General features: G+C 42.8%; 1 protein-coding gene across 6 annotated transcripts in view; it reads right to left on the bottom strand.

Moving 5' to 3' along the window:
• TXNDC11 (thioredoxin domain containing 11) overlaps nucleotides 1-14,485 on the bottom strand; it is a 66,556-nt gene that overhangs the window by 2,702 nt on the left and 49,369 nt on the right. For 4 of the 6 annotated variants that reach the window (XM_039477764.2, XM_039477765.2, XM_039477766.2 and 1 more), the window contains 4 exons: nucleotides 8,558-9,341; nucleotides 5,600-5,742; nucleotides 5,164-5,273; nucleotides 2,995-3,075 (listed from right to left, as the gene is read on the bottom strand). In XM_039477764.2, the coding sequence (XP_039333698.2) occupies nucleotides 2,995-3,075; nucleotides 5,164-5,273; nucleotides 5,600-5,742; nucleotides 8,558-9,341 (1,118 nt within the window). Of the gene's footprint in view, nucleotides 1-304; nucleotides 421-2,994; nucleotides 3,076-5,163; nucleotides 5,274-5,599; nucleotides 5,743-8,557; nucleotides 9,342-14,485 lie in introns of all 6 variants that reach the window. The other 2 variants (XM_074382223.1, XM_074382224.1) reach the window with 2 other exon arrangements.

Raw genomic sequence — 14,485 nt, 5'->3', positions numbered from 1 at the left:
GTTAAAGTAGCAAGGACACAGAATGTCAACAATCTACTTCCAGGAAAGCAATAATGTGAAAGTGTAGTGGTAACAGGTCCCAATGTCTACTCCACTCTCCTCTAATCCTGAGGGAGTGGCAGGGCACACCTCTAAAAAAGTGCGATTCTGGCCAGGCAAGATGGCTCACACCTATAATCCCAGCACTTTAGAAGGCCAAGGCGGGCGGATCATGAGGTCAGGAGATAGAGACCGTCCTGGCTGACACAGTGAAACCCCGTCTCCACTAAAAATATAAAAAATTAGTTGGTGTTGTGGCACGTACCTGTAGTCCCAGCTACTCGGGAGGCTGAGGCAGGAGAATCACTTGAACCAGGGAGGTGGAGGTTGCACTGAGCTGAGATCACGCAACTGCACTCCAGCCTGGGCAACAGAGCGAGACTCCGTGTCCAAAAAAAAAAAAAAGTGTGATTCTTCCCCTGTGGTGGACAGGGGCATCCATCTCCCCCTCATCGCCTGGCCCAGGGCCAGGCCAGAGCACCTACATTTTGAACTGTCACAGAGTCTGATTCAAGTGCTGGCTGAAGGAGTACCTGCTCAGTAGAGCAAGTGGCTCTGAGACGCCTCTGCACAGGAAGACTCTGTCTCCCTCAAGGCCCCTCCCCTGCCTCTTCTTCCTGAGGACAGGCTCTTGCATATTTTTTCCTTCATGATTTTTATATATCAAGACATGCTCTTTGTAGACAATTCACAAGGGATGTAAAAACATACAAGAAGCGCCTTCAAATCACTTGCAATCTCACTCCTCTGAAATCACTTTCGACACCTCAACTTCTGTGAACATTTCCACCTAACACATGTATAAGTTTCTATTTTATCATAGTAAATATACAATCTCATATTATTTTCACTAAAAATAGCATAAGCAGGTGGACAGTGAAAAAGGTCTTACCACATGTTATCAAATACCCTTTTTCATTTCCTCTTTTGCAACCTGTCGGCTCATGCTGTTTGCCCATTTACCTTCTGGCTAAACCAAACACTTGCTTGGGACCAGTTCATGATGAGCATACTTTACTTCTGACTACCATTTATTTTTAGGAAATGAGAAAAATTCCATTCCAAAGCCATAAGGCTTTGTTTACCAACCTCCTTCCATTAAAAGAGAAGCGGACAGTCTTCTTATATATTTACACTCTTGACCTTTCCAGGTCAAGGGCAAGGGTAAGGAGCTGCAGGGCTGCAGCAAGTACCCAGCATGGGGCCTGAGAAATGGGTTCATCTTCATGTTTACTACACCCGGCAGCTTCAGAACGAAGGTCACTTAGCCCAGACGCAGGCCTCCAGATGACGCCCTGACCTGTCACCTGTTTTGCCTGTGTCTTCTAAATAGATGCATTTCTGCCAGCTGCTGAGAACTTCTACATTAAAAAGAATGTGCTGGGTGCTATGATTTTAATATTTTTTCTTTTTCTTTTTATTTGGAATTCAAATAATTCAAAAATTATTCGTCATTAAACTACATGCCCAACTCCTGTCCCACAGAGATGAAATTTTTAGTGTTACTGTCCATGATTCCTAAACTACGTGGTAATTTAAACACTTCTTAGAAAGAAAAAGCCTCATCACAACTCAGTCAGCAATAAAAAAGGGTGAGTCATATTCTGTTTTTAGTGCATGATTTGACAAGATCCTACTACCACAGAAGTATTCCAGCAAACATTCTTTGAGATACAGAGCAAAAACCAAGGGAATGATTCAGTAGATAGGAAGCAAACACTCTCCTAGAGAAACATGACAAGCTGAATTGCAAAAGGGAGGCAGGTAATTAAAACAGCAAAAGTCACACATGCGAGTCAGGGACTCCCTAAATGACGCTGCAGACACTTTCCCCTGGAGAGATGACATTGTCAAAGCCATGTGAGTGGGTCCCCAGAAGGACTCAACTTTCTAAAAACCAGAAGGAATCTATAAAAAGGGAGCAAACATCCAGTATATTAGGCTCTAAAGGACCAAGTGTTCGTTTCCTTTTCTAAAACATCTGTCATCTACATTCACTAACTAGAAGTCCACTCTCCCTTGTTAATGTCCCCCTTGCTAGGGCTTTCAGGGCAGTTGCTATGAAGATCTGCACCTGGAACACTGGCTAGGCAAGCATGAAAAAAAATCAAGCAACAATCCCATGGCAGACGTTCACAGCAGTCTGCACGCATCAGAGAAAGCCCCTTTGCAGGGCTCCGGGAACCATGGAAAGGATGGCATTTCTGCTCCATCTTGCCATGGGCAAGAAAGCCACCCTCTCTTCTGTATGAGAGTGATGAATAGCTGCTGGGAGGCCAGTTAAGAAACAGGCATGTGGAAGGCTTGAGGCAGGCAGGGCTCCACAGATTCTCTGCTGTTTTGACCCACACAAAGATGGGGTCTTTTCCTGTCAGTCTGCGTCCTCCGTATATTCAATCAGGCCATGAAAGCTAAGAATTCTCACAGCCACATTCAAGCCTGGGTAAGAGATAGACTGTGGGAAGAGCAACCTTGTTTTAAAAGATCCATACCACACATAACATCTTGACACTACAGCCCTTTTACCCTATGTACCTAAGGCACTTTTTTTTTTTTTTTTTTTTTTTTTTTTTTTGAGACAGTCTTGCTCTGTCACCCAGGCTGGAGTGTAGTGGTGTGATCTTGGATCACTGCAACCTCCGTATCCCAGGATCAAGAGATTCTCATGCCTCAGCCTCAGAGTAGCTGGGATTACAGGCATATGCCGCTATGCCTGGCTATTTTGTGCAGTGACAGGGTTTCACCATGTTGGCCAGGCTGGTCTCAACTTCCTCAAGCAATCTGCCCGCCTCAGCCTCCCAAAGTGCTGGGGTTACAGGTGTGAGCCATAGTGCCTGGCTCCTAAGGGAACATTTTTTGAACATAATGAATGATTTACATCTTAAAGGCATTTCATTTTCAGACCTCCACAAAAGAATCCCAACTGCCCACTAGTGAAAAAAAAATTGCTATTACCTGTTGCAGGGAAAAAACAAGACAGTAGGAAGACGATCGACCATAAATTCCCAAGGAAGGTCATTCTGAGACACATCAATCCTGGCAGAAGAGGAGAACAGAAATAGCAGAAGATCACCCCAAGAAATGCCAACTTGAAAGAACCTTCTCAGATAACCTCAAGAACCTGGTGCAATTTTTGGACCCCACACTTGGCTAGCCCCTTCGCAATGAGTGCACTACCAGGTATGAACTGGGCACTGATACTTCCAAGACATGCAACTTTCCACTACGTGGACACTTTCCACTGAGTGGCAACTTGACGTCCTGAAAGGAAAAATGAACTTGCAGAAAATGCCACACTGACACCTGAAGAGTAGTTCACATCTCACCTAACAGGAGCTAGCCAAGTATTTTAATCCCTGAATATTTCTGGAAAAAGAAAGGAAATCATTGAGCAAAATCAAGCCTCTCTGAAGATGGAAAATTATACCCTCTTTATGTTGAAAATCTCCATAGAGGCCAAAAACAGCCTATTTTCTTAGCAGATTTTACATTAACTTTCTAATACGGAAAATGATGTCTATACTAACTCACCGATGGCACACGGCCTATATGCATTTTAAAGCACAGTTGTCATATATTTCATACTCTATTCTTTTCCATTAATTATATGAAAAGCACTGTTAAGGGATAAAAACTCCATTAAACGCCCAGCCATAATTTACTGAAACATTCCTCTCCTGGTGGATATAAACAGTGCTATAATGATGAGCTCATGCTTCTCTGTAATTCCTATTCCATTACTTCTCCAAAGTAAAATTAACTGGGTCAAAAATGTGTTAACTGTTTTTGTTGATTTCTTGTGAATGTTGCCAAAATCCGTTCCAAAAGAGTTATGGCAATGTACTCATTCTATTAGATACATCTGACTGCAGTTTCCATTTTATTTTATCAACACAAGATTTTTCCACTTAAAAGCACTGATTAATTTAATATGTTAAATGACACTTTGTTACTGTTTTAATTTACATTTATTAGATTATAATTTCCCCACTTGTTTATTTACTCTGTCAAAGAAAAATCTACTCACGTCCTTTGTTCACAATGGCATCTGTCTCAGCTTTTTCCTAAAGCATTTTAATTTTGGGGGAGGCTGGAGTATAAATGCCTGATTCAATCCTGGTCACTCATTTGCAGGTTGAAACTCTGGCAACTTGTCTAATTTTTCTATGCCTCAGCTTCCTCAATAAAAAGAGCACTTTCTTTTTTTAACCAGAGTGGTTTCACTGAGCATCCCAAGCACTAAATCGGGTAATATGTATATCTAAAAGTCTCCCAGCAGAGTAACTCCTCAGATTTGGCTCCAATTATTACTTACAGTGCATATAACAGGTGACATACAGACACTGGAAAATATATTAATAGTCCCCCTTTTCGTCTGCTTTCCCTGTTTTCACTGCATTTATTTCTAGTGGAATCTGTCCATTTTTCTTTCTTTATTTTTTCAACTGCTTCCACTTTGGAAAGTTTCCATCTCTCAGAGGAACCAGCAAATCCTGCTATTTTTTGTTTTTTTATATTTAACTCTTATCTATCTGGAGGGTTTTTGAGGGGTAGGGGGCTAAATGTAAACAATTTTCCCCATCCAAAACTGCTTATACCCCATCTAAAAACTCTGTATTTGAGGCTTCTTTTTCAAAAAATTATTTTTAAGAATTTTGTTTACTCAAAAGCCCACATACAGTATCCATGGAATCACAATACTAGAACGTGGATATCTACAGATCCTTCCTCTTAATTTCGCAAATGAGGAAAATCAGGGCTGGTGGAGAGATCTGCTCAAGATTCCGGGGCCCACTGGCAGTGCCTGGGGCAACCGTCCCATGGTATTCCAAGGGGCCATCCTGAAAACCCGGTCAGGGCTCTCCCCACAGAACTGCACTTGGCCATCTACAAATCTAGTTGGGGCTAAACATCAACGTCATGGAAGGAACACTCAGAATTCATGAGGAAAAGTTCAGTTTCAATGAGGCTTTGCTCACAGCTTCAACCTGACAATTAAATACAGCCAAGTCATACCAAAGGTTAATGGAAAATGGGCAGACCTTTGCATACCATATGGCTAAGCTGCAAAGAAGAGTGAAAATAGGCACACAGCCCAAAGTACTGCACAACAGGCCTGCTCACCTTGCTACAGTGAATGTGTCCATGGGCAGGTTACGAGCTAGCTGGATGAAGACGTGATTGAGGGATGGACAGAAGCCGCACCATGGAGCATAATAGAGCAGGAGAACGTCCTGTGGGAAGTGTAAGACAGCTGTTACTTACACCAGGAAATGAGCTCTTCCTCATTGCTTAGAATCCAGCAGGCACTCGGTAAATGCTACCTATGTAAATATTGTAGTGAAAATTTTCATCTTTAGATCCTTCTAATTCTGTGCTTTCTTGAGCACTTTTCTGAAATTTAAAACCACATGTAATTCATTCACGGTCTGAAATCAAACCGTCACATGGTTCTTCTTCTATACATCAAAAACATCTGCTCACCCAACAGCTGCAGCTTTGGAAATTATCTTTTTAAGGGGGATAGATGGCTTGACTTTTGCCTCTCATGACCACATACCTGTTTTTGAAGGACTACTTCCCAAAAGGTATCAGTTGTCACTTCAGTGATTAAATGCTGAGATGGGAACTGGGCAGAATCACTTCCAATGAGATGCCTTTTCAAGGGACTGTACAGAACGCTGAAGTTTTGAATAAAAGACTCTAAAAATAAAGAGAAAATGAGATCAACTCTTCTCTAGGTACAAGGAAAATAGCTGGCCTACTTTTAAACTCCACATTTTAAAAACTCGAATGACTTCATAGGCTCACATTTTTAACATTTCACCTATCAGCAAAACCCCAAACAAAGCTGCCCAGGTGGCATCAGGTTTAGCTCTGGTAGTATTAACTCAGCAGACACAGTAATTTAGACAACAAAACACTATGCAGGGTTAGACGTTCTAATATTCATAGACTATTCTTTTTTTAAAAGGGCTGCTCCACAAATAGACACCAGGTGAGACTATATAAATCATCAAAAAGCCACAATCTTTTCAAGAAATTTCACTCTATAATATGAAGACCTTTAAGCTTAACTACAAATGTAGCAACTGCACAAGCTACAGTAATGTGGAATGTGTTTAAATGCTCATTAATTTGAAGACGAACTATGGTTCTGTTTCCTTTATTAAGGTTCTTCAGGTTTCTTTTTTTTTAAAGGTTAAGAAAAAATTTTATGTAGTGAAAAAATACATAAATAAAACCTATAAATAATCAAAAACCTAACTTGAACCAACTTTATCCTTCCCACGAATTCTGCCGTCTTCAGAGTCCTTTGCTTTATTGGAAGCAAGAGTAATTTCAATTTCACTTTTTTCTTTTCTTTCTTTCTTTTTTTTTTTTAAGAGACATGGTCTCACTCTGTTGCCCAGGCTGGAGTACAGTGCTGCATTCATAGCTCACTGTAGCTTCAACTCCTGGGCTCAAGCAATCCTCCTACCTTGGCCTCCAGAGCAGCTGGGACTACAGGTGTACACCACTGCACTCAGCTAGAGTTTCAGTTCTTTTTCTTTCTTCTAACTCCCTCCATTTTGAGGTCCCAATCAATGCAGTGCAGAATGGAGGAGGAAGTGAAGAATGTCATGTGAATACTAAAGAGAATTCACGATCAGCATCTAAATAGCACTTAGCTGGCTATGTTTTTGAAACATGAAACCAAGAATTATTTCCTAATCTGAATAAAGCCTAGATTCTGAAACTGCCATAGAGATAGCTGATTTATGAGTTAACTCTCTAAACCAACAACGACACACAGTAGGATGTTTTTTTCAAACTCTCTAAAAATTCGGTCACCAACTACAGGACAAAGAACAGCGAGGCTAAACATTTCAGAGGAGATACAGAGATGGAAAGAAATCTAAAAAAGGCTTCTTTCAATTACCCTTAAATTCAAAGTGAACACATTATGAGGTCATTAAACACTTGAGCATTACTGAACAGAATTCAGGAAAATCTAATACACACTACCTCAAAAATACATGCTTGTGGGAGCACTGACCCCATTTCTCTGGAGTCTGTTTCCCATTTAAAAAAAAAAAATCTTATTTCATTTTAAGAAAACACATCAAAATAACTTTAGAAAACATGAATTGGAAGTAATCTGTATTATCATTAGATTGTGCCCTTCAAAAAGTGACTGGTCACAGGGTTCTTTTAAACACTGAGGAACTCTTAAATTTATAATATATAATTTGCTGTAGAAAAATCAGCATTTATATAAAGCCTTTTTACAAATGTGTCTAATATAAGAAACAAGCTTCACCTGGATTTGAAAGAGGATGGTTAAAAAAACTTTTTTTTTTTTTTTTTTGAGACGGAGTTTTTTTGCTCTTGTTACCCAGGCTGGAGTGCAATGGCACGATCTCGGCTCACCGCAACCTCCGCCTCCTGGGTTCAGGCAATTCTCCTGCCTCAGCCTCCTGAGTAGCTGGGATTACAGGCACACGCCACCATGCCCAGCTAATTTTTTGTATTTTTAGTAGAGACGGGGTTTCACCATGTTGACCAGGATGGTCTCGATCTCTCGACCTCGTGATCCACCCGCCTCGGCCTCCCAAAGTGCTGGGATTACAGGCGTGAGCCACCGCGCCCGGCCTAAAAAAACTTACATGTAGAAGCTCTGAGTCTCACTGTTGAGTTCATACTTTATAAAACTTAAAGGTTTCCTTCCCTACAAAATTCCTCCTTTCTCCATTTGGCATACACTGACCGTCCCTCACGTTTCCAATGAGGCTGAACTAACATGGCTTTTGAATTCTCACTTCATTGCGTGTAGTCAAGGGTATCAGCAAAGCCCTGGGAACAGGCCAGTGTGGTTCAGCCTAATGTTGCTGCCAAGTCCCAGGGCAAGCCCTGGATGCTTTCTCATCAAGGAACTTTACTCCTCAAAAAGTGGGTTTTGCTTTTGCTGGTTTACAACTGACACTTGTTTACTGCACTTTACACTTGATACAACCTAGGAATCCCAGGTCCTAGCAGTATTGCTCAGTACGTTACAGAACAGCAGCAAAACAAATTAGGTCTTGTCGCCTTCATCCTTAGCCATTTTAACCTGTGAGACAAAAAGGGAGGCAAGGCAGCTCTGCTGTCAAGGCTCACTTTCATCAGCCCCCAGGACATCCCACCAGAATGGCTCTCCACCTCCCTGCCGGTTCCAGTCCCTAAGTCCCCATTCCCTCCAGCTTCTTCTACCTTAGACATGTGAAATGTCTAATCGCCAATTTAGAAAGTGGGACTTTAACCCCCATGGGATAAACAACAGACTTATCCAAAATTTAGAGTGAGGATGTTTCTGTTCCACTTAATAGACAAAATTAATTTCTTGAAAATTATGACCGATGGTAGTCTCAACACTTAAAATGAGCTACAGAGCTGATATCACCCCACAATTAAATGTAATGAGAGCCATCAATAAAATTTACCCATATGACGTCAAACAAAACGTACAATGCTTGGAGAAACAAACTGCCTACAGTACCTAGGGTGAGCTTCATCAATGCTTGCTTTGGATCCAAAATGTAGTGAGACTCTTCTTTCATGTCAACAATTGCGGCAAATTCTTTCACCTGAGTGGAGCTTGGAGCACCCAGTCTCTCTGCATATAACCAAAACAAATTTGAATCCAAAAGGTAGATGTTGAGAGTCTTGTTGGTTCTGCAGCTCAGGCCTGTGAAGTTTGTGCTAGTCATGTCTACGTCTGGAAAAAGATACCTGTTCTCCTCAATGTGAGGAACAGAGCTTGGGGCATCAACCTCACATTTCTTCTCAAGGGAAGAAAATGCAATGGTAGGGGCTTCAAGTTCAGAGTCAATGAAGCCTGCCACACCCCTGCTTATGGTCTTGCAACATGCAGTGTAGTAGCTGAAGGGGCTATAGGAAGTTAAAAAATTGCTGCATTCTATGCTGTCTGATGCCACGTGATAAAAGGTCTGCTCCTTGAGGTAGAAAGAATCCAAAGCTGCTGCCATTTCAAAAAAGCTGCACTGTGGCATGCTGACCGAGCTCGGCTTCACACCCACGGTGGTCTGGTTGACACAGAGTTCACAGACGTTGTGGGTCCTGGAGAAGGAATGCCACTGGGGCAGCACCACAGTGTTGCAGCAGGGGGATGCTGTGATCAGTGGTGGGTCTGGCAGCTGAGCCGGCGGTTCCAGGGCCAGGGACTCCAGCATTGGAGCGTCCACCCGCCGCAGGTGCTGAAGAAGACGCTCCACCACCTGGTCCCCATGACAGTTGTTGTACTCCAAGGCCACTTCGGTGATCTGAAATATAGGGCAGAGTTGGTGAGAGGCTGGGGGATGACTGAGGAATTAGCACCCCCTTAGCCACATTTCACTTTCTGCAATTTCAGTTACCCATGGTCACCTCTGGTTCAAAACAATTAAATGGAAAATTACAGAAATAAACACGTCCTAAGTTTTAAACCACACATTGCTCTGTGTAGTGTGATGAAATTTTTGCCATTACAAAAATTGCAAGCCATCCCTTTGTCCAGCATGTCCATTGCTGTGGATGTTACCAGCCTGTTTCTTAGTAACCAACTCAGTTATCAGATCAACTGTCTCAGTATCGCAGTGCTTGTGTTCAACTGACCCTTTATTTATTACAAGGGCCCCCAAAGTGCAAGGGTAGTGATGCTGGCAATTCAGATACGCCAAAGAGAAGCCAAAATGCTTCCTTTAAGTAAAACGACGAAAGCCAGGCGTGGTGGCTCAAGCCTGTAATCCCAGCACTTTGGGAGGCTGAGGCGGGCGGATCACAAGGTCAAGAGATCGAGACCATCCTGGTCAACATAGTGAAACCCCGTCTCTACTAAAAATACAAAAAATTAGCTGGGCATGGTGGTGCGTGCCTGTAATCCCAGCTACTCAGGAGGCTGAGGCAGGAGAATTGCCTGAGCCCAGGGGGCGGAGGTTGCAGTGAGCCGAGATCGCGCCATTGCACTCCAGCCTGGGTAACAAGAGCGAAACTCCGTCTCAAAAAAAAAAAAAAAAAAAAAAAACGACGAAAATCTCAATAAGAAAACGAAATGATAAGGTTGCTAAAATCTTCCGTAAGAATGAATCTTCTACTCATAAAATTATGAAGAAAAGTGAATTCATGTGTAGTATATACAGGGTTCAGTACCATCTGTGGTTTTGGGCATTCACCGGGGGGGTCTTGGAACATACCACCAAGAACATGCAGTGGGGTAGAGGAGGGTGCAGGGGAGGTGATTACTATATTTTTAAAAATACTACCCCAGGCATGACACTCCTGGACCAAATGGTATGTTGCCTGTGTGATAAAACCTCCACACAATCTGGCCCGTTTGGCGTTCCAGTCTCACCCAACCCACTTAACAGACCAGGCCCTCCTGCAATGCTACACCTTCACAGAGGCCTGGCAGGGGACACCACCTCCTCCATCTGTTCCCAAGGTCCAGCACCAGGGCGGCTGCTTTAGAGAAGCTACCCCTACTCCCAGCTAGTTTCTGTACCTCCAGTGTCCCTGAGGCCCCTTCTACAGTCTCACAAGCTTCTGCTGAGACATCCCTCTTCCCCACAAGCTTATGGATCCTCATTGGCAGAAACCACATTTGATTTATCCTGCCATCCCTGAGGCCTAGCACGGGGCCAGGAACATAACAAATGTTCAATAAACCTCTGATGAATGAGTGGCAGCTCAGGGTAATGGACACATTCCCCTTTCTTGGTAAGATTTGCCACTTTACTCTCAGGCCATATTGGCAATTTGGATTTACACTTTATTCCAAGACTCTTCCACTTCCAAAAAGAATCTTTTATTACTCACCTTTCATTCTAGTTTCTTGAGAAAGACAAGTTAAGTTATAATCCAAAGGCATTTACTCTCTAAAACAGAAGTGTGTGTCAACTTGAATCAAATCTCACCACAGTTAGTTACAGGGCGGTGTCACTCAGAATTTTGTTTTGTTAAAGTGTGTGTGTTTGTGTAAAACAATTTAATGAGTGCACTTCCAATTAAAAAACAGTTTTATAAAAATACATACATAAAATTTTTTTTTTTTTTTTTTTTTTGAGACGGAGTTTCGCTCTTGTTACCCAGGCTGGAGTGCAATGGCACAATCTCGGCTCACTGCAACCTCCGCCTCCTGGGTTCAGGCAATTCTCCTGCCCCAGCCTCCTGAGTAGCTGGAATTACAGGCACACGCCACCATGCCCAGCTAATTCTTTTTTATTTTTAGTAGAGACGAGGTTTCACCATGTTGACCAGGATGGTCTCGATCTCTTGACCTCGTGATCCACCTGCCTCGGCCTCCCAAAGTGCTGGGATTACAGGCTTGAGCCACTGCGCCCGGCCATAAAAATTTTTAAAAAGTTGTATGTAAAATTTACAGTTAATTCAAAACATACATATTTGCACAGGAAAATCAATTGTTTCAACAAATAAACAATTGATTTTCCTGTACAAATAAGTAAGTTTTAAATTAACTCTCTAAACTCTCTAAATATTACATAAACTTGTAAACTAACTAGCATAAAAAAGTCACTATAACCCACCAGAGAGCTACTGGGTGAAGAAAAGAAGTCACTTTAGATGACAGGCCAGTGCTTGAAATTGTATTTTCCCGCACAAAAACACCTCAGCCGTTTTTGGCTGAGGCTCTGACAGCATGCTGTACTAACAAGGTCAAGCCTATATAACCTGTGAAGAGCCTGGATGCCCTCTGGCCCTAACCTGGTACTGCTTTATATTCAAAGACACAGTAATAGACAATTACTCCCACCCACTCCCCCAAAAACCTCCATAAGACTTCCAGATTTACTATAATCTTTTACAGAAATCCAAGTAGATTATTAATTACATTATAGAGAAGAAAATTTCTAGAAAAATATTTCTTCATCTCTCTTATCTTTAGTATCTCATAAACAAAGCAGCCATGTAAAGAATATTTTTAATTGAAGAAAGTATTTTGTCTACAGCAATGCTTTTTTTTTTTTTTAAGACTTAGTTTTGCTCTTGTCTTGTCGCCCAGGCAGGAGTGCAATGGACTGATCTCAGCTGCAACCTCTCTTATGGGTTCGGGCAATTCTCTCTTGTCTTAGCCTTTCAAGTAGCTGGGATTACAGGGATGCATCACCAGGCCCAACTAATTTTTTCTATTTTTATTTTACCTAGCTAATTTTTTGTATTTTTAGGGTTTCACCATGTTGGCCAGGCTGGTCTTGAACTCCTGACCTCAGGTGATCCTCCTGCCTCGGCCTCCAAAAGTGCTGGGAATACAAGTGTAAGCCACCGTGTCCAACCAGCAATAGTTTTTTTTGAGATGCTCCTGTTGCACAGGCTGGAGTGCAGTGGCACGATCTTGGCTCACTGCAACCTCCGCCTCCCAGGTTCAAGTGATTCTCCTGCCTCAGCTTCCCAAGAAGTTGGGACTACAGGTGCACACCACCATGCTCGGCTAATTTTTGTATGTTAGCCAGGCTGGTCTTGAACTCCTATTCTCAGGTGATGTGATCCACTCGCCTCAGCCTCTGAAAGTGTTGGGATTATAGGTATGAGCTACTGTGCCTGCCAGCAATGCTCTTAAAGAGTTAGGCGTTATCATTTTTCTCTTATGAAGTGGTATTTATGTTTCTATTCCTTTTACGTAACATGCAATTTTGAAAACGCAACTCAAGTTATGTCACATTATGTGTATCACTTACTGTCACTTAATTACACGTGAATAATTAAGGAAATCTTGGCAAATAACTTTAACTGTTCGCACAGTAGATGTTTCCTTCTATTTTCTTTAATCAGGGAAATCTGTAAGTCTGAACATGATAACCATGCCTTTGCTTACCAGATTCAGACGATGCAAATGCCTCAAATAAACGCTTTTAAAATAGAAAACAAGTCACGAAGACTCTTTGCTGGCTGAGGTAAGCATTTCCTTTGGTTAACAAATTGTGCAATACACACTGCGATGTCTTATAACCTCTCTAGAACCGTCTAGACACACTACGGTGTCAGTGGCCTTATGCTGGAGTCAGGATGTATGCTTTTGTGTGTGTGTACACACAGGTACATGTATGGGTGCACATGCAGGTATGCTTGTGTGTAGGAGCAGCTACCCAGTCTGGGCTTGCTGTGGCCACCATACAGTCACTACTGCCTGGTATCCTACACGTACCACAGCACAAATGTCCAACCAGAACGTCTGTGCTTGGCATGCCCCCAACTCTATTCTCCTCACTCTAAGATGACCTCTCTCTTCTCAGCAATGCAAGCATCCTCAACTTTCTACACAATGCTAGGCCTAAGGTGGTAATGGAAAAATAAAGGCACCTAACTCTTTCACGTTCAACAAGCTAATGAATTTACAGCACCTTATATAAGTACAACATTCATCCTTCCCACCTTACCCGAATGCCCAATGGCTTCTTCATCTCTAGTCACTGCATCACAGTTTCCCTGATCCTAGACCCTACTTTCCATCCTCCACTTCTACCACCCAAGTTTGAGTTCTTACTACTTCTCAGTTTTCTGGAACCCTGCTGTCAGACAAACTTTAGTAATGCTAACGCACAGCTCTGGCCACATCTCTTCACTGTCACTAAGGCTTGTGTGGCTGGGTACAGTGGCTCATGCCTGTAATCCCAACACTTTGGGAGGCCAAGGAAGGCAGACACTTGAGCCCAGAGCTTTTGAAACCAGCCTGGACAACATGGTGAAACCCCATCTCTACAGAAAAATTAAAAAATTAGCCAGGCGTAGAGGCATGCACTTGTAGTCCCAGCTATGCAGGAGGCTAAGGTGTGAGGATCACTTGAGCTCAGGAGGCGGTAAGCTGAGATGGTGCCACTGCACTCCAACCTGGGCAACAAAAGAAGACCCTAACTCAAAAAAAAAAAAAAAAAAAAGACAATGACGACTTTATGACTATGATTAATCCTGAAATCCTCAGAGAAGTGCCCAAGGCTCTCTCCTCCAAAGGCTTTTTCAGGATCTCTCCAATTACCCCTTCCTGCAGACCACAAAACCCAGGCTCCTTCCTAACACCTAAACCTGCAGCAAATCTCCTCCCTCACGCCTCTGCTCAGGTTGCTCCTTCCGGTAAGTTTTTCTCAACCCACCAACATTCTGGCTGCCCCTACAAGTCTGTCTCAAATACTTCCCCCATCCAAAGCCTCTGCTAACCACTCCCCTGCCCAGGCCCCTGCTTTCTGAGATGGCACCCCCTTCTCCTCCGGTTCCTCCTGACCCTGGGCCTGGGCCTGATAGTCCTCTACTTTGAATTACAGGCAGACTTTCACTCCCTGTACTGGACACACTGCTAAGACCACAGGACAAGACTGATGCGATGGCGTCCCATCTATCCTTTCTACCTGGAGCTTCCCAGCAGAGTGCTCAGTAAACATTTGCCAGACCGACCTGAAACAAAGAGGGAAATGTGCTAGAC

This window comes from Saimiri boliviensis, chromosome 12, assembly GCF_048565385.1.
Source record: "Saimiri boliviensis isolate mSaiBol1 chromosome 12, mSaiBol1.pri, whole genome shotgun sequence".
In the NCBI taxonomy this organism is placed as follows: Eukaryota; Metazoa; Chordata; class Mammalia; order Primates; family Cebidae; genus Saimiri; species Saimiri boliviensis.
The sequence above is the reverse complement of the archived record's forward strand: the minus strand, read 5'-3'. Positions and strand labels throughout refer to the sequence as shown.